The 19,975-nt window shown below is 41.1% G+C and overlaps 1 protein-coding gene across 1 annotated transcript in view; it reads left to right on the top strand.

The window, feature by feature from the left end:
- DNAH8 (dynein axonemal heavy chain 8) overlaps nucleotides 1-19,975 on the top strand; it is a 323,816-nt gene that overhangs the window by 290,910 nt on the left and 12,931 nt on the right. The window contains exons 89-91 of the mRNA XM_029243162.1: nucleotides 13,734-13,890; nucleotides 17,718-17,870; nucleotides 17,954-18,143. Of these exons, the coding sequence (XP_029098995.1) occupies nucleotides 13,734-13,890; nucleotides 17,718-17,870; nucleotides 17,954-18,143 (500 nt within the window). The remainder of the gene's footprint in view (nucleotides 1-13,733; nucleotides 13,891-17,717; nucleotides 17,871-17,953; nucleotides 18,144-19,975) is intronic.

Genomic DNA, 19,975 nt, shown 5'->3' with positions numbered 1-19,975 from the left:
CGGGCCTCTCGCTGTTGTGGCCTCTCCCGTTGCGGAGCACAGGCTCCGGACGCGCAGGCTCAGCGGCCATGGCTCACGGGCCCATCCGCTCCGCGGCATGTGGGATCTTCCCAGACCGGGGCACGAACCCGTGTCCCCTGCATCGGCAGGCGGACTCTCAACCACTGCACCACCTGGGAATCCCCATTTTATTGTTCTTGACCCCAACTATCCCACCCAACAGAGATGACTTAGACATCTCCCCCAAACCACAAAGCTGCAGGTCCAATATGAGCCACTTCCCATATTTACCCCAAAGAGAGATTTTCTTCTAGAAGTATCTCGGGACCAAAGCTCATGGAGTATTATAGTTCCTGTTCCTCATCTCAGAGTGTCTATGGGGACTGTTTTCTTGAAAGCCCTTGGACTTTGAGGCACATAGAGATACTCACAATTCTCCATTACAGCTAGCTAACTAGGCTTCTGCCTTTCCTATCTTTGCAAACAGAAAACCACCTTGTGGAAAAAAGAAAGGTAAGCTATATAGCCCTGGCATTCTGTGCCTAATAAAATATGTGGTGGAACAATGATCTGGAGAGCTTGTCCAGTTCTTATGCAAAATGGGTCAGCTTTTCAGGGCTTCGTGCCCCCATCCATAGCTTGAGGACTGTTTTCAGATCACCTCATAAAAAATAAAATCACCCTCATGAAAATGATTTCTTAGGTGAAATCTAGCAGCAGCATATCCATCAACCCCTCCCTGAAGCGCTGGTGAACGTGATCAGTGCCAGCCAAGAGCAAGCATGTCGTTTCCATGCTGGTGTGCGCTGTTGGCACCCAGTCACTGGTGCAGAGCGTGTTTCCAGAAATGATTCAAGATGGAGGTGAGCCGAGAGAGCTCCTGAGAATCCCAGATATGGGGTCTTTCCCCTTTTTTATTTGTAGCTAGAACAGGTGCAAAGAATGAGCTAGGATTTCCTTAGTATGAATGGGAATTTACTGCCGTTTTCTTCTCTTTAAACTTTAAAGATCTGTGTTTAAATATAATCATATTTAAATTATATCTATCTGATTCGCCTGTGTTTTGAGGAGTATACGTATATATTTCCCTTTGTATATGGAAAGGTGCCAGGAAATGGATAGTACTATAACATACTATACTTTTACCATAAGAAGGAACAAATAATTAAATTTTCATGCCCTTTAAATATTGGAGAGTTGCTCTCCTTTATATTTGAGGTTTAATAAAATCCAAGCCGGGCTTCCCTGGTGGCGCAGTGGTTGAGAGTCCGCCTGCCGATGCAGGGGACGCGGGTTCGTGCCCCGGTCCGGGAGGATCCCACGTGCCGCGGAGTGGCTGGGCCCGTGAGCCATGGCCGCTGAGCCTGCGCGTCCGGAGCGTCCGGAGCCTGTGCTCCGCAACGGGAGACACCACAACAGTGAGAGGCCCACGTACCGCCAAAAAAAAAAAAATCCAAGCCAGCTGGCCTCAATTCAATAAACAAATATTTATTGAGAACATACTCTCTAGCCAGCTTGGGGATACAAATATCAGTAAGAGGCAGTCCTTACCCTTGGAGCTCATTGTCTATTAGGGAAGATAGGTGAGTGACAGATAGTTGTGCAATTCGATATGGTAAACTCTAAAATCAGGAGGGATTATACACTCTGCTGTGAGAGCAAAGGCAAAGGAGTAATAAATCCCAGCTTAGGGATCAAAGTAAGCTAGTGAGACAGTCGTACCTTAAAGGATGTGCTGGAGTTCTCAGGCTAGAGAAGGGGTGGGGAGGAAGTGACTGCAGTATGGGGGTGGGGGGAACAGCAGCAAGAAGGACAGAGTGCAAGGACAGAGGAAGATAATGAGCAGGAAGGATGTGTACGTATATCAAATCATCAAGTTGTACACCTGCAATATGTACAATTAAAAATAAATAAATAAAACAATTAAGCTCAGTGAGAAAAAAAGACATAGATTAGGGCACCTACACAAAGGGACAATCCAAGGAAGGGTATGAGGATGTAAAAGTGTATGATGTGTGTGGAGAACCGAGTCCAATGTGCCTAGAGCATGGTGGGGGGAGGGGCTTGAAGAGAGGTGTCACTTAACCTCGAGGCTGATGCAAATGCAGGGATTGGCTTTTGAAGATTTTGGGTGTCATGGGAAAGAGTTTGGGACAGTTCTGAAGGCAGTGGGATGAAGATGCTGAAATTTTCTAGATGGATGCTAGAAGTGATTTGGAAGTAGGACTTGGAAACCAAGAAGCGCTGGGAATATGACATCAGGAGGAAGCTATCTCTGAATTCGTAAGCTGGGCAGCTGGGCAGTTCGGCGAAGACATTGTTGAAGGAGACGGGGCAAGAAACAGTTCACATGAAGGGAAAGAGAGAATTAAAACAATGAGTTAGGCTTGGGGTTTGTTTGACTTAGGAAACAGAGAGCCCTAGGAGTCAATGGAAATGTGGGTACTTGGAGTTCATGATAAAGTCAGAGATTTAATGTTGTATTTCATGATACTTAGTAAGATGTCAATGACAGTGACACCTACATCTTGTCTAATACAGCAATTCACCCATATATTCTATCTTTACTGTATCTAAAGCTACAATGAGATCATGGAATATTATGAATCACATAGAAATTAGATTTCTGAAAAATGCATATAACAGCATGTGGATCCTTCACCTTTGATGACTTCATTTTGTTGTCCCATCAGCTATTTTCATAGGGTTTTCCCCGCTTAGAGTTATTTGCATTTTTCTTGTACTTCGTATGACTTTTTAAAACTGGGATAACACCATACTTCAAAATTTAGGGATGGATTCAAGTGCCTTTGGTGCCATTTTACCAGAATGTTTTGCTTTCTATTCATGTGTTCAACTGTGTATGTGCTTGACATCTTCATCTTTCAACTTTTAAAATAAATGTCTTTTGGGATACTCTAAAACCACAACATCTGAATAGAGGCTACTCACCACAAATTAATTTAAAAATTAAAATTATATGTAAAATTACACAAAATCAATTTTCATTTGTTAAAAATCACCTTTTATCTTATTGCCCTTATTGTGTAATTCATATGTTTAAAGGTCATGTGGAGTTAATGCCCCAACTCTGGTTGGGTTACAAACATTTACTGCTCTGACACAGGACCCTCATAATCACCATATCCGACCCAAAATCCAGCATGTAAAGCCTGGTGGCAGTTGCAGTTACCTTAGCTATGACTTTTGGAGAGGATGCGGTTGTCTGGACATGCAGGTTTGAATTCTGATGCCAATCAATCAGTAAAAATGATTTGACCTGCCAATCAGTTGATAAAAATGCTGAAGACAGAAGCGTCTCAGGTTGGGAACTCAGCCGGCTTGAGAACGGAGAAGAGCTAGTGTTTCAGTTCCATGGTGCAGCAAACAAGGACGGCTGCAGGCTTTGCCCTGTGAGGTGCCAGGCATCCTAACTGCAGAGGAGAAGGTGGGAAATGAGTTGCTGATTGCAGCGGTAAGCAGCCTTGCTGAGCGTCAGAAGAGTGACCTAATAGAGCCAGTCTGCAAGGACTGGAAAGGGAGGACCAGATACAGCAACTTATTCATGGCTGTAAAAGGGAGAGCTTGACATGCCCACACCACTGGATCTCTAGAAACTTTCCTGAGTGAATTACAACAGGAGAAAATCATACTTCTATGCCGTGGATGTTTGAGGCATTTTTAGAAGGCCAAGCTGTGTGGCTGACAGGGTCTTGGTGCTCTGGCCAGGTGTCAGGCCTGAGCCTCTGAGGTGGGAGAGCCGAGTTCAGGACATTGGTGGTCCACCAGAAGCCTCCCAACCCCTCATAATATCAGTCAGCAAGAGCTCTCCCAGAGATGCCCATCTCAATGCTAAGACCCATCTCCACTCAACGACCAGCAAGCTCCAGTGCTGGACACCCCATGTCAAACAACTAGCAAAACAGGAACACAACCCCACCCATTAACAGAGAGGCTGCCTAAAATCATAATAAGTTCACAGACACCACAAAACACACTGCCGGATGCAGTCCTGCCCACCAGAAAGAAAGATCCAGCGTCATCCACCAGAACACAGGCACCAGTCCCCTCCACCAGGAAACCCACACAACCCACTGAACCAGCCTAACCCACTGGGGGCAGACACCAAAAACAACAGGAACTACGAACCTGCAGCCTGGGAAAAGGAGACCCCAAACAAAGTAAGTTAAGCAAAATGAGAAGACAGAGAAATACACAGCAGATGAAGGAGCAAGATAAAAACCCACCAGACCAAACAAATGAAGAGGAAATAGGTAGTCTACCTGAAAAAGAATTCAGAGTAATGATACTAAAGATGATCCAAAATCTCGGAAATAGAATGGAGGAAATACAAGAAATGATTAACAAGGACCTAGAAGAACTACAGAGATAACAAACAATGATGAAAAACAGAATAACTGAAATTTAAAATTCTCTAGAAGAAATCAATAGCAGGATAACTGAGGAAGAAGAAAGGATAAGTGACCTGGAAGATAAAACAGTGGGAATAACTAACGCAGAGCAGAATAAAGAGAAAAGAATGAAAGGAATTGAGGACAGTCTCAGAGACCTCTGGGACAACATTAAACACACCAACATTCGAATTATAGGGGTTCCAGAAGAAGAAGAGAAAAAGAAAGGGACTGAGAAAATATTTGAAGAGATTATAGTGGAAAAATTCCCTTATATGGGAAAGGAAATAGTCAATCAAGTCCAGGAAGCACAGAGAGTCCTATACAGGATAAATCCAAGGAGAAACACACCAAGACACATATTAATCAAACTGTCAAAAATTAAATACAAAGAAAAAATATTAAAAGCAGCAAGGGAAAAACAACAAATAACATACAAGGGAATCCCCATAAGGTTAACAGCTGATCTTTCAGCAGAAACTCTGAAAGCCAGAAGGGAGTGGCAGGACATATTTAAAATGATGAAAGGGAAAAACCTACAACCAAGATTACCCAGCAAGGATCTCATTCAGATTTGATGGAGAAATTAAAACCTTTACAGAAAAGCAAAAGCTGAGAGAGTTCAGCACCACCAAACCAGCTTTACAACAAATGCTAAAGGATCTTCTCTAGGCAAGAAACACAAGAGAAGGAAAAGACCTATAATAACAAACCCAAAACAATTAAGAAAATGGTAATAGGAGCATACATATCGATAATTACCTTAAATGTAAATGGATTAAATGCTCCCACCAAAAGACACAGACTGGCTGAATGGACACAAAAACAAGGCCCATATATATGCTGTCTACAACAGACCCACTTCAGACCTAGGGACACATACAGACTGAAAGTGAGGGGATGGAAAAAGATATTCCAGGCAAATGGAAACCAAAAGAAAGCTGGAGTAGCAATTCTCATATCAGACAAAATTGACTTTAAAGTAAAGACTATTAGAAGAGACAAAGAAGGACACTACATAATGATCAAGGGATTGATCCAAGAAGAAGATAGAACAATTGTAAATATTTATGCACCCAACATAGGAGCACCTCAATACATAAGGCAAATACTAACAGCCATAAAAGGGGAAATCAACAGTAACACATTCATAGTAGGGGACTTTAACACCCCACTTTCACCAATGGACAGGTCATCCAAAATGAAAATAAATAAGGAAACCCAAGCTTTAAATGGTACATTAAACAAGATGGACTTAATTGATGTTTATAGGACATTCCGTCCAAAAACAACAGAATACACATTTTTCTCAGGTGCTCATGGAACGTTCTCCAGGATAGATCATATCTTGGGTCGCAAATCAAGCCTTGGTAAATTTAAGAAAATCGAAATTGTATCAAGTATCTTTTCTGACCACAACGCTGTGAGACTAGATATCAACTACAGGAAAAGATCTGTAAAAAATACAAACACATGGAGGCTAAACAATACAGTACTTAATAACGAAGTGATCACTGAAGAAATCAAAGAGGAAATCAGAAAGTACCTAGAAACAAATGACAATGGAGACATGACCCAAAACCTATGGCATGCAACAAAAGCAGTTCTAAGAGGGAAGTTTATAGTAATACAATCCTACCTTAAGAAACAGGAAACATCCCGAATAAACAACCTAACCTTGCACCTAAAGCAATTAGAGAAAGAAGAACAAAATAATCCTCAAAGTTAGCAGAAGGAAAGAAATCATAAGGATCAGATAAGAAATAAATGAAAAAGAAATGAAGGAAACGATAGCAAAGATCAATAAAACTAAAAGCTGGTTCTTTGAGAAGATAAACAAAATTGATAAACCATTAGCCAGACTCATCAAGAAAAAAAAGGGAGAAGACTCAAATCAATAGAATTAGAAATGAAAAAGGAGAAGTAACAGCTGACACTGAAGAAATACAAAAGATCATGAGCGATTACTATAAGCAACTATATGCCAATAAAATGGATAACCTGGAAGAAATGGACAAATTCATAGAAATGCACAACCTGCCAAGACTGAATCAGGAAGAAATAGAAAATATGAACAGACCAATCACAAGCACTGAAATTGAAACTGTGATTAAAAATATTCCGGGGCTTCCCTGGTGGCGCAGTCGTTGAGAGTCCGCCTGCCAATGCGGGAGACATGGGTTTGTGCCCCAGTCCGGGAAGATCCCACATGCCGCTGAGCGGCTGGGCCCGTGAGCTGTGGCCACTGGGCCTGCGCGTCCGGAGCCTGTGCTCTGCAATGGGAGAGGCCACAACACTGAGGGGCCCGCATGCCGCAAAAAAAAAAAAAAAAAAATTCCAACAAACAAAAGCCCAGGACCAGATGGCTTCACAGGCGAATTCTATCAAACATTTAGAGAAGAGCTAACACCTATCCTTCTCAAACTCTTCCAGAGTATAGTAGAGGGAGAAACACTCCCAAACTCATTCTACGAGGCCACCATCACCCTGATACCAAAACCGGACAAGGATGTCACAAAGAAAGAAAACTACAGGCCAATATCACTGATGAACATAGATGCAAAAATCCTCAACAAAATACTAGCAATCAGAATCCAACATCACATTAAAAGAATTGTACACCATTATCAAGTGGGGTTTATTCCAGAAATGCAAGGATTCTTCAATATACGCAAATCAATCAGTGTGGTACACCATATTAACAAATTGAAGGAGAAAAACCATATGATCATCTCAATAGATGCAGAGAAAGCTTTCAACAAAGTTCAACACCCATTTATGATAAAAACCCTGCAGAAAGTAGGCATAGAGGGAACTTTCCTCAACATAATAAAGGCCATATATGACAAACCCACAGCCAACATCATCCTCAATGGTGAAAAACTGAAAGCATTTCCACTAAGATCAGGAACAAGACAAGGTTGCCCACTCTCACCACTCTTACTCAACATAGTTTTGGAAGTTTTAGCCACAGCAATCAGAGAAGAAAAGGAAATAAAAGGAATCCAATTTGGAAAAGCAGAAGTAAAGCTGTCACTGTTTGCAGATGACATGATACTATATAGAGAGAATCCTAAAGATGCTACCAGAAAACTACTAGAGCTAATCAATGAATTTGGTAAAGTAGCAGGATACAAAATTAATGCACACAAATCTCTGGCATTCCTATACACTAATGATGAATAATCTGAAAGTGAAATCAAGAAAACACTCCCATTTACCATTGCAACAAAAAGAATAAAATATCTAGGAATAAACCTACCTAAGGAGACAAAAGACCTGTATCCAGAAAATTATAAGACACTGATGAAAGAAATTAAAGATGATACAAATAGATGGAGAGATATACCATGTTCTTGGAGTGGAAGAATCAACATTGTGAAAATGACTCTACTACCCAAAGCAATCTACAGATTCAGTGTAATCCCTATCAAACTACCACTGGCATTTTTCACAGAACTAGAACAAAAAATTTCACAATTTGTATGGAAACACAAAAGACCCCGAATAACCAAAGCAATCTTGAGAACGAATAATGGAGCTGGAGGATTCTGGCTCCCTGACTTCAGACTATACTACAAAGGTACAGTAATCAAGACAGTATGGTACTGGCACAAAAACAGAAATACAGATTAATGGAACAGCATAGAAAGCCCAGAGATAAACCCACACACATATGGTCACCTTATCTTTGATAAAGAAGACAAGAATGTACAGTGGAGAAAGGACAGACTCTTCAGTAAGTGGTGCTGGGAAAACTGGACAGGCACATGTAAAAGTATGAGATTAGATCACTCCCTAACACCATACACAAAAATAAGCTCAAAATGGACTAAAGACCTAAATGTAAGGCCAGAAACTACCAAACTCCTAGAGGAAAACATAGGCAGAACATTCTATGACATAAATCACAGCAAGATCCTTTTTGACCCACCTCCTAGAGAAATGGAAATAAAAACAAAAATAAACAAATGGGACCTAATGAACATTCAAAGCTTTTGCACAGCAAAGGAAACCATAAACAAGACCAAAAGACAACCCTCAAAATGGGAGAAAATATTTTCAAATGAAGCAACTGACGAAGGATTAATCTCCAAAATTTACAAGCAGCTCATGCAGCTCAATAACTAAAAAACAAAGAACCCAATCCAAAAATGGGCAGAAGACCTATATAGACATTTCTCCAAAGAAGCTATACAGACTGTCAACAAACACATGAAAGAATGTGCAATATCATTAATCATTAGAGAAATTTAAATCAAAACTACAATGAGATATCATCTCACACCAGTCAGAATGACCATCATCAAAAAAATCTAGCAACAATAAATGCTGGAGAGGGTGTGGAGAAAAGGGAACACTCTTGCACTTCTGGTGGGAATGTGAATTGCTACAGCCACTATGGAGAACCGTATGGCGGTTCCTTAAAAAACTACAAATAGAACTACCATATGACCCAGCAACCCCACTGCTGGGCATATACCCTGAGAAAACCGTAATTCAAAAAGAGTCATGTACCAAAATGTTTATTGCAGCTCTATTTACAATAGCCAGGACATGGAAGCAACCTAAGTGTCCATCATCGGATGAATGGATAAAGAAGATGTGGCACATATATACAATGGAATATTACTCAGCCATGAAAAGAAACGAAATTGAGCTATTTGTAATGAGGTGGATGGACCTGGAGCCTGTCATACAGAGTGAAGTAAGTCACAAAGAGAAAGACAAACACCGTATGCTAACACATATGTATGGAATTTAAGAAAAAAAAGAAATGTCATGAAGAACCTAGGGGTAAGACAGGAATAAAGACACAGACCTACTAGAGAATGGACTTGAGGATGTGGGGAGGGGGAAGGGTAAGCTGTGACAAAGTGAGAGAGTGACATGGACATATATACACTACCAAATGTAAAATAGAAAGCTAGTGGGAAGCAGCTGCATAGCACAGGGAGATCAGCTAGTTGGTTTGTGACCACCTAGAGGGGTGGGATAGGGAGGGTGGGAGGGAGGGAGATGCAAGAGGGAAGAGGTATGGGAACATATGTATATGTATAACTGATTCACTTTGTTATAAAGCAGAAACTAACACACCATTGTAAAGCAATTATACTCCAATAAAGATGTAAAAAAAAAAAAAAGGTGTAATACTCTCATTCCATATGCTATAAGAAAAGGCAGAAGGGGACCTTTTTTTTTTTTTTTTTGTGGTACGCAGACCTCGCACCGTTGTGGCCTCTCCTGTTGCGGAGCACAGGGTCCGGACGCGCAGGCCCAGCGGCCATGGCTCACGGGCCCAGCCACTCCGCAGCACGCAGGATCCTCCCAGACCAGGGCATGAAGCCGTGTCCCCTGCATCGGCAGGCGGACTCTCAACCACTGCGCCACCAGGGAAGCCCCATGTCTTTGTTTTTGATGTTAAACATTTTCATGGTGATATGTCTACATATGGATTTCTATTTACTTATTTGTTTGTTTTTCCTGTTTAGGATACATTGAGTTTCCTGAACTTGAGGATTCAAATCTTTCATCACTTCTCAGCCATTATTTCATCAGTTATTATCTCTTTTTTATTCTCCCTTTTCTATCTTTCTGAAACTTTTTTGATATGTATGTTAGAGCTTACCACTTTAGCCTACATGCCTCTTAACCTCTTCTTTATATTTCCCATTTATTTTCCCTTCTGCAGCATTCTAGATGAGGTCTTCAGATCTATTTTCCAGTTTTCTAATTATTTCCTTGGCTATATCTAATCTGCTGTTTAAGCTATCGCTAACTGTTATTAGGTAGACACCTCCCCCAAAGATGTCCACATCCTAACCTCAGAACCTGCAAATATGTTACCTTATGTGACAAATAGGACTTTATAGATATTATTAAGGTTAAGGACCTTGAGATGGGGATGTTATCCTAGATTATCCAAGTGGGCCCAATTTAATCACATGAGCTCTTAGTGGAAGAAGGAGGCAGAAGAGTGGGTCAGAGAGATGAAATGATACAAGGAGGAAAGATTCAAAGAGAGGGGCTTGACCTGCCATTGATGGCTTTTAAAATATAGGAAGGGGACCATGAACCAAGGAATGCAGATGGACCCTAGAATCTAGGAAGGGTCCTTACCTAACAGCCAGCAAGGAATTGGGGACCATGGTCCTACAACTGCAAGAAAGTGAATTCTGTCAACAACTCAAATGAGCAAGGAAATGGGTCTTTCCCAACAGCCTACAGAAAGGAACCCAGCCTGCTCACCTTAATTTTAGCCCAGTGAGACCGATATCAGACTTATTAACTGCAGAACTGTGAAATAATACCTTTATGTGTGTTTTTTGTTTGTTTGTTTTTTGTTTTTTTGGCTGCATTGGGTCTTCGTTGCCGCGCGCAGGCTTTCTCTAGTTGCGCCGAGCGGGGGCTACTCTTTGTTCCAGTTTGCGGGCTTCTCATTGTGGTGGCTTCTCTTGTACGGAGCACTGGGTCTAGGCGCACAGACTTCTGTAGTTGCAGCACACGGGCTCTAGAGCGCACGGGCTCCAGTAGTTGTGGCGCAGGGGCTTAGTTGCTCCACGGCTTGTGGGATCTTTCCCGGATCAGGGATCAAACCCGTGTCCCCTGCATTGGCAGGCGGATTCTTAACTGCTGCGCCACCAGGGAAGTCCCACATTTATGTTGTTTTAAGCCACTTATTTTGTGGTAATTTGTTACAGCATCAATTAAAAAAAACTAATGCAGGTTTTAATTTTTTTAATTTTCATGAGTTCTATCTGGCTCTTTTTCAAATATGCTATTCATGTTTATAGTTTCCATTTCATACTTATATTTTCAATCACCTTTTTATTCTTCAATATAGTAAAAACATAATGTGCACCTGAAAATTCACTATCGGAGATCTTTGCAGGTCTGGTTCTGCTTCCTTTTGTTTAGTTGGCTCTTGCTCACAGTGCCTGTTTCTCTATGAGTTTTTTAACTCCTGACTGTGAGCTCATGTTTATTGGAAATTAACTGTTGGATTCTTTGAGACTTGGGTCGAAGGCATATTGTTCCAGGAAAGATTTACGTTAACATCCGCCAGATGCTACCTGTATCTTCCTGGGACCACCTGAAAATAAATCTTTACCTTGAGGTTTTTCAAATCACACAAGTAAATGAATGAATGCTAATTAATGTCACAAATTAAGAATTCTTAGGAAAGTTTTTTTTTTTCCCCACCAAGCTAGGTAGAACCATTTACCTACCATCCCCTTCTGACAGGTGGGTTATTTCTAGTTGACTTTGATACTAAGTGATTAGCCCTATGAAGTCCCAGATTTATGTAGGAGTTTCCTATTAGACTTTCTTCCTTGGGCATATGGGTTACCTATTCTCTCATTGTACCATCCCAACAGACGCACAAGAACGCCAGGCCTTAGTTGATGCTCCCTTGGTAAAATCTGGCTTATGTTTCTGGATTCCAGTTTTCATTCTATATTTTGTTCGACCCTCTGGATTTCTTAGTTTCTTGCCAGTTCAGTAATGTTTTTCCTATCTTATCCAGCATTTTTAGCTATTTTCAGGAGAGTTGTTCAGGGTAACAATTGCACTGTACTGTCAGAAATTAAAATGTCTGATTCTCTCTTTAGAATGAATTCTTAGGTGTAGAATTGCTAGATTAAAAGGCAAGCACATTAAAATTTTTATACATATAGCCATATTACCAAGGTTTATTTTATGTCCAAGGAAATAAAACAGAAAAACAAATCACTAATCTCAAGCATTTGTTGGATTCCTTTTAAATTTGCCTCTAACGTCTACGAAAGGAGATGTAAATGTGGTTTACATCTGAACAAGAGACAAAATTTACAAACAAAACAGTAACTCAAAACAGTTTAACTGTGAAATGTTTATAGATGGTAAATTAGGAGTTCAAGAAAGACAGAAAAATTTAAATCTGGTCATGCTGCACCCCTGCTTGGGAAGTCTTCTGTGGTTGCCTAAAGCAGCCCACATGACCCTGCATGGTCTGGCCCTGACCTTATCTCCATCCTCATCTCTGCTTCTAACTCTCTGGCTCCAGCATCGCTGGCCTTGTCTCTGTTACTCAAATGCAGTGAAGTCCTTCTCGCCTCCAAGCCTTACCTCTTATCTGAATATCCTCTCTTGCCTCCCACTTCCACTCTGTTTTGCCTGGATGACCTGCTTATTCTTCAGGTCTCAGCTTACATATGACATTTTAAGAGAGAACCTCCCTGATCTTCTAGAGTAAACCGCCACATGCGCACACACACACCCCATATCTGTGTGTTCAGACTGCTGGTCGACTGAGCAACTTTGGGACCCAAACTAAGTTCGTGCTCCTCAGAGCATCTGGTCAATTCATAACAAGAGCTAGAGGGCTTCCCTGGTGGCGCAGTGGTTGAGAGTCCGCCTGCCGATGCAGGGGACACGGGTTCGTGTCCCGGTCCGGGAGGATCCCGCGTGCCGCGGAGCGGCTGGGCCCGTGAGCCATGGCCGCTGAGGCTGCGCGTCCGGAGCCTGTGCTCCGCAACGGGAGAGGCCACAACAGTGAAAGGCCCGCGTACCGCAAAACAAAACAAAACAGAACAAAAAAGAGCTGGAGAGTGAGAATGAGAGAGAGACTATACTATCTTAAAGCATCCTGTTCTTCTTTTCCATAGCACTTATTACAGTGGTATTGACTAATGTCCCCCTCCTCCACTAAAGAAAGGGACAAAGTCAGGGAGCTATTCACTACCATATCCTAACACCTAGCTCAGTGCCTGGTGCATTGTCAATCTTTATTGAATATGTGAATTTTAAAGATGGGTAGCTGCATTTAGATAAGTGGTGCCAATAGAACACTTTGGAAATCATAAAACAAGTGGGAAAGTAAGAAACAAAACAGAAAAGACCAAAGAAATTTTAATAATTTATAACTCAGTGAAGAAATATGAGCAGTGCTCTTCAAGCAAACAAATTGTCTATAATGGCAGATTCTTAGGACCAGTCCATAAGTAGGGGAGAATAAAAGGAGGTGGGCTTCTTGTCCAGCGTGAGGTTAGCTACAGCAAGATTGGCTAGCACTGCTTTGGATTATTAAGGACTTTCATGGACTCTTTCCCCGAAGATGGAGCGCTTTCATTTCTGAGATGTTCTTGGTGTCCTAATAGGAGGAAGTAGAATGGACCTCTAGTTTTCTCATTCCTGTATGTTGATGGTAAAGTTTTCCTTTTTCCCCCCTTTTTGGCTGGATTTGATTTAAGTTATTCATAATTTAATTTTCACGTTGATAATTATCTCTGAAGATATGTTTCCATGCCACATTCTGAACAGTTCAGTTCTTTTTGTCAGGTATCAGAGTAACACTGCTTCTGCTGTTCTTGAAACAATTACCAACATTCAACCCAAAGAGAGTGGAGGTGGCATGGGAGAGACCCGGGAAGCCATTGTTTATAAGTTATCGGAAGATATGCTGAGCAAGCTGCCTCCTGATTACATTCCACATGAGGTGAGATACCCTTTCTGCCTGATGCACGGGGCTGTCTTTGGGTTCCACAAGGCTGAGCACAGTCCTGGGACAGTATGTTTCAGTCGGTCCCTTCCTCCCTCTGCTCAATTCTTCTTTTTTACCTTTTGGTCTTCTCTCTCTTACCCTTGCTCAAGCATCTTGCAAAATTATAATCTGCACTTTTCTACTCCACTTTGTCTCTCAATTGCCTTTTCTGTACCCTTTCCCCATCTTTGGGTTCCTCTGTCTTTGGGTCTCCAGATATCTTAATCCTCTGGACTGAGAATCTCTCCCCACCTCTCTTACCCAAGCCTGCTTTGTCCATTATTTAAATTTAGCCCTTTTTTCTGTCTCTTGCCCTACATACTTTTCAATCTCTCAGTCCACTCAGCCAGGTTATAGGAAAGCAAGACATTTAAATGAATTCACTACCCAGTTTGGATGGCAATAAGTTTCTACTTCTTGAACCTCCCAGATGTTTGCTTGTTAATCAACATCAGTTTTTCTCAAAACAATTTCTTTTATCTCAAGACCCCTTTACGAAATGATTGAGGACCCCAAATAGCTCTTGTTTATATGGATTATAACTACTGGTATTTAACATATTAGAAATGTAAACTAAAGATTTTCAAAAATATTTATTAATTTATTGTGAAATAACATTAATAAACCCATCACATGTTAGCATAACATTTATATTTTTAAAATAAGTATATTTTCCAAAACAAAAACATTCAAAGAGAAAAGTGGGATTGTTTAACATTTTTGCAAATCTCTTTAATGTCTGGTTTAATAGAAGACAGCTGGATCCTCATATCTGCTTCTCCATCCAGTCTGTTGTGGTATTACAGGTCATGTAGCCTCTGGTAAACTCCACTGTACACTCCCCAGAGAAGGAGAGTAAAAAATCAAATAGTGTCGTAGTATTACTATGAAAAAAATTCAACTTTGTGGACCCGCCTAAAAGGAACCTGGGGGCCTTCAGGGGTCCCAGGCCGCACTTCGAGAACTCATCTAAATAAATCTTTAATTGTGGTAAAATTTCTGGACAGTCTGAAAGTTCTGTAATACACCATCCTTCTTCCCGCAAGAAAAACAGGGTCGTGCCCTCTGGCCATCCAGGGCTTCCTCTCTCCTGTTCTCAGCCTCCACCCCTCACTGCTGAGGGTTAGAGCTTCACCTGAGCCTTAGGCTGGGCTGAGGCAAGTTTAGCTTTTCAACCAAAAAGTGAGAGGCTGATGTCCTAATGCAGGTATGACTACGGTCCTGTGTCTACCCTGTCCTGCATCCCCAAGTCTGGGAGAAATGCACTTATCATCTGGGAGCCCCGAGGCTACCTGGGCTACAGCCCTCCTGCCTGCAGTGAGTGCCCCCAACAATAAAAAACGTTTTCTTGCTTCTTAAAACAATTTTTGCTTCCGTTGTGTAGATGGGTACCAAGGATTTGGCTAAGATACTGAAATCAATGACTTCACATAGAGATGTTTATAGTCAGGGGAGAAAATATTTTTTAAATGGATAGGTATTATAAGCACATACTTTCTGTGGTTCATTGTAAATGATCTTCAGAAGACAGGTGAGGCATAATACCTGTCTTCACAGATTTTAAAAACCGGCATGTGAAAGCGAGATAAAATTTACTCTGTATGACTAGACCGCAGGTTGGTATTACCAGAAGAGGATTTCAAGACCCTTGGGGTAATTTGAGCTGTTCAGGGTTAGTCGGGGCCAGTTCACCAAGATCTCTGTTCCGGCAACATCCCAGCAGGAACTGAGTGTGAGGGATGTCCCTAAACGGATTGCTAGATGGGAGGGAGTTTGTACCAAGAGACATCTAAAACAGCTTCCTCTTCCAGGATCACTTACTTTTTAGTGTCCTTTATTTTACAGAAGAGATGTGTCTTGAAAAATGTGGCTGTAAAGTGAATTTAGTTAATTGAAATGTCATTATACTGTTCACTTAAAAACATTCGTGTAGAAAAGACTACCTGGTTTCAGAAACATAATAAAAATTCTAAATAAGACCACAGCAAACCTTTCACTTATTAATAGAAAGACAGTTTTAGGCTGGAACAATAAGCATACTCCAAGTAAAATCAGTGCTAAAGTTAGATTTTCTAGAGCCTAAGTTTTAAGACATATTAAGCATGTGTCTATTGCAAGGGAAGCCTCTCTTTTAAAACCCTAAGTAGGGCAAGGCGATTTGTTTGGGGCTGTTAGCACACTAAAAGCTACCCGGGCTATTGATTTGATAGTGTAGCCAACACCAGGGCTTAATTTCTAATGCCGGTTGCAAAAGCATTTCCATAATTTCCCTTTTCCTTAAAGTGTGAATTTCCACAAAGCAGTCCTGATTTAAAGAGAATGCTACATAGGCTCTTTAGCCCCTGGAGGCTGAGGGGCTCAAGATGAGAACCGGGCAGCAGAGCCTGCAAAAATGGAAGTTCTAGAACCAGGAATTTAGGTGAATACCTGAAGGTTGGTATGGCAGACTGAGTTAGGGCCCTCCACTGGCGTGTTTGACTGGGATTTCAAGATCATTTGCTCTACCCGCACAGGTAGTCCCGTCCAGGTGTTCAGTTTTACATCACTGCTTCCCTCTCATCCCTCACACACTAGAAGTTGCCCAGCTGCAGTTAAGCAGAGGTGTTCATTGCTGAGTAGGAAACATCAGCACCATGCCAGAAAACCTGTTCTGTAAAATGAGGAGGATGGTCCAGATGAGCCTGAAGCCCATCTGTCTCTAATATTGCATAACTCAAGAAGAGGCAGTGGGTGCCCCGATCCGGGAAGATCCCGCATGCCGCGGAGCGGCTGGGCCCGTGAGCCATGGCCGCTGAGGCTCCGCGTCCGGAGCCTGTGCTCTGCAACGGGAGAGGCCACAACAGCGAGAGGCCCGCGTACCACAAAAAATAAAAAATAAAAAAGAAGAGGTAGTGGGCATCTCCAGCAGAGAATGCTACAGTTTACTGGCTTTCTGGTGATTGTGCGGACTGGTACCTCACTCCAAATTTTCTCCCACTCCATGTGTCTATTCTTACCCCTCCTATCCTGGCATCTCTTCGACTGTGGCCAGCAGAAAGTTCAGATCTCTTTATGAGTTCTTGCCAATATTCGTAGTCAATCTTTTCTTGGGCATATGTCACTACATTGAAATGTGTATATATATTGGCTTATATCCAAATAATTGTTATATTTTGTTGTTCCCACAACCAGATGCTTTTATATCGATCTCTTCAAAATGGCCAATAAATTATATACAAGAAGGAACAGGTGCTTAATGGCCCTCCCACAAAGTCAAATATTTTCATTGATTAGATTAGGAAAGACTCATCCTTAGTCACCCTAGCCAGGGCAATAGTGACCTTAGGAAACTGCAGCCAATCATATTTATTGGTAACTGCTCTGTAAAGATTTTGGCTATATTAACTGTCTGTGACATTTCTGATAACAATTCTGCAGGCACTATGAAAAAAAGGTATTCCAAACTGTGCTCTTATAAAGGTTAGATTGCAAAAGGATATTTAATTGACACTTAGTACTTAATCATTTGAAAGGGAAAAATGGTACAAGTTTATTTCAGCTTTTCATAGTACATTTCCAATTATCAACTAAGTACAATCAGTAGGAAATAAAAATCATTTTAGTTGAACAGTAGTTTTTGAAGCCCAGAAAATGGGGAATTTAATGGCAAATCTGGTGCTGCAAGAGATATTTTAGAGTTCATTTGGGCTTGTAGAGATACATCCAGAGGAAGAAAAGGAATAGAGAAAGGAGAGGTCATTGGAAAAGAAGTGGCAGTCATTGTGTTGCATGCTTTGTGTTAGGTGAAAGCTCGTTTGATGAAGATGGGACATCTTAATTCAATGAACATATTTCTCAGACAAGAAATTGACAGAATGCAAAAAGTCATCTCAATACTTCGCAGTAGCCTGAGTGATCTAAAATTGGCCATTGAAGGAACGATCATTATGAGTGAGGTGAGCTATTATTGTCTCAGTAGTCGTTTCCCTCTTTTGTTGGTTTTTCTTTTCCTCATATTTTAACTTGACCTTTCCTCCAGAACTTGAGAGATGCTCTGGACAATATGTATGATGCTCGTATACCTCAGATCTGGAAAAGAGTGTCCTGGGATTCATCCACACTGGGCTTCTGGTTTACTGAACTTTTGGAAAGAAATGCTCAGTTTTCCACCTGGATATTTGAAGGGAGGCCCAATGTGTTTTGGATGACCGGTTTCTTTAATCCCCAAGGTAGGTGCTCATAGGAGAGTAGGCAAACTTGGAAGTTGTGGATAGTTGTATAGTGGCACTGTGTGATAAATGTATGTTATACAAAACAACATAGAGGTACAGCTTGCTGCATGCTGGACCTGTGCTTTCAGAATTGGAGGCCAACAGATGATTCTGCTATATTTGTTTTACAAATTCAGTCTGAAATTCTTCCTGCCATATTGCTTCCACAATATGGGGGCAAAACTCCATTTTTTTTTTTCTCACCCACTTCAGCAAGCAAGTCCGTGGTTAGGACAATGTGAAATAGTGGAAAAGTTTTGTTCAAACCTGTTTTTAAATGTTTATGAAAATGACAAAAATGAAGCACCAAAATATGCAAAAAATGTACCTAGAGTTCAGAAAATTAGACTGATTTAAAATTGATCATGTGGCAAAAGTTTTATTCAGTGAACTTCTGGTGTCTGTCCCTGCTCAGCTTTTTTTTTTCTCCCCTGAAAAAGTGCTTTGTGATTCCACTGCATGTATTCCTTCATTCCATTCTAGAAATATTTACTGAATAAGTTTCTGACTAGATCTCATAGAGTTCATAAAAGTTTAGAAACATGACAATTTTGGGCCTTACTACAACATGGAAAGTTTTTTTAAGTAATTCTTGGCTAGAATGAAGAGATGCTGGGGTCCTTACAGTTCAGCACCTTATAGCTCCATTAGTTATACAATTTAAGAAACATTCACACTTACAGATTTAGGGTGTATTATTGTTACTCACAGCAGTATGGTTGAATCTCATAAAATAATATTAAGTGAAGGAAGTCAAACAGAACACATTGTAAGTATGTATACAGTGTACACATAGGTATACATTGTAATGTATGCATATTGTATGATTCCATTTATACAAGGAATCGAAACAGGCAAAACAGATCTTAAAAGTAAGAATAATGGTTCCCCTTGTGGGAGAGGGCAGTGATTGCAAAACAGCACTAGGGGGCTTTTGGGTGTTTGGAAATGTTCTGCTTCTTGAACTGGATCTTGGTTACAGGGCTGTATTCCCTTGGTGAAAATTCATGGAGCTGTATACTTAATGATTTGTGCACTTTTCTTTGTATAAATAATACTTCAATAAATAGTAGACATTTATTTGTCCTCTGTGCACATACATTCATTCACTTCATGCATTTTCAAATGCCTTAACATTTTCTAACTTTAAAACACTAACCATGGTGGTTTTTATGAACTTAAATTATACATGGTACATTATTATGTTGAAAGAATTTAGATTTGTGAAGGACAGCCCCCAGATTTTGCTTATCTTTTTCTCCCAGAATTTCCATTGAAGTTTGGGAGGAAATTTTTTTATTATGGTTCTCAGATTTTGTGTGTCTACTTATGAGTCTCTTTCCTCCCTACCAGCCCTCAATTTGAGTAAGTTGTCACCAGGGAATTCCTGGCTTGGGAGTCTGAAGAAATAGTATTTAACTTAACTAGGATTGTTCAACCACCTTTCATTTGCCAGCCCCTCTGCTAGGTGCTTTCAATAGAGACAGATTTGAGACCTAATTCCTGCCCTAAAGGAGTCCATAATCTGGTTGGTAGGACAGAAATATTAGCAACTTCAACATAATTTGATAAATGCTCCACCCAGTGAGGACAAAGCACCACACTAGCACAGAGGAGAGAAAGATCAATTCTGCCAAGGCAAAGCTTGAGAAGAGCTTCACACGGGAGGCAGTGAGCAGAGTTTGCAGAGGCAGGGACTGGAGACAAGAGCATCCCAGGCAGAGGCCGGAGCAGAGACAAGGCGTGTCCAGGGAGAGAAGCCCAATGTGGCCCAAGCTTGGGAAGCAGGA

The sequence above is a fragment of the Monodon monoceros genome, unplaced genomic scaffold (assembly GCF_005190385.1).
Source record: "Monodon monoceros isolate NGI ecotype Baffin Bay Population unplaced genomic scaffold, NGI_Narwhal_1 Super_Scaffold_3, whole genome shotgun sequence".
Lineage (NCBI taxonomy): Eukaryota > Metazoa > Chordata > Mammalia > Artiodactyla > Monodontidae > Monodon > Monodon monoceros.
This window is presented reverse-complemented; position numbering and strand designations above follow the sequence as displayed.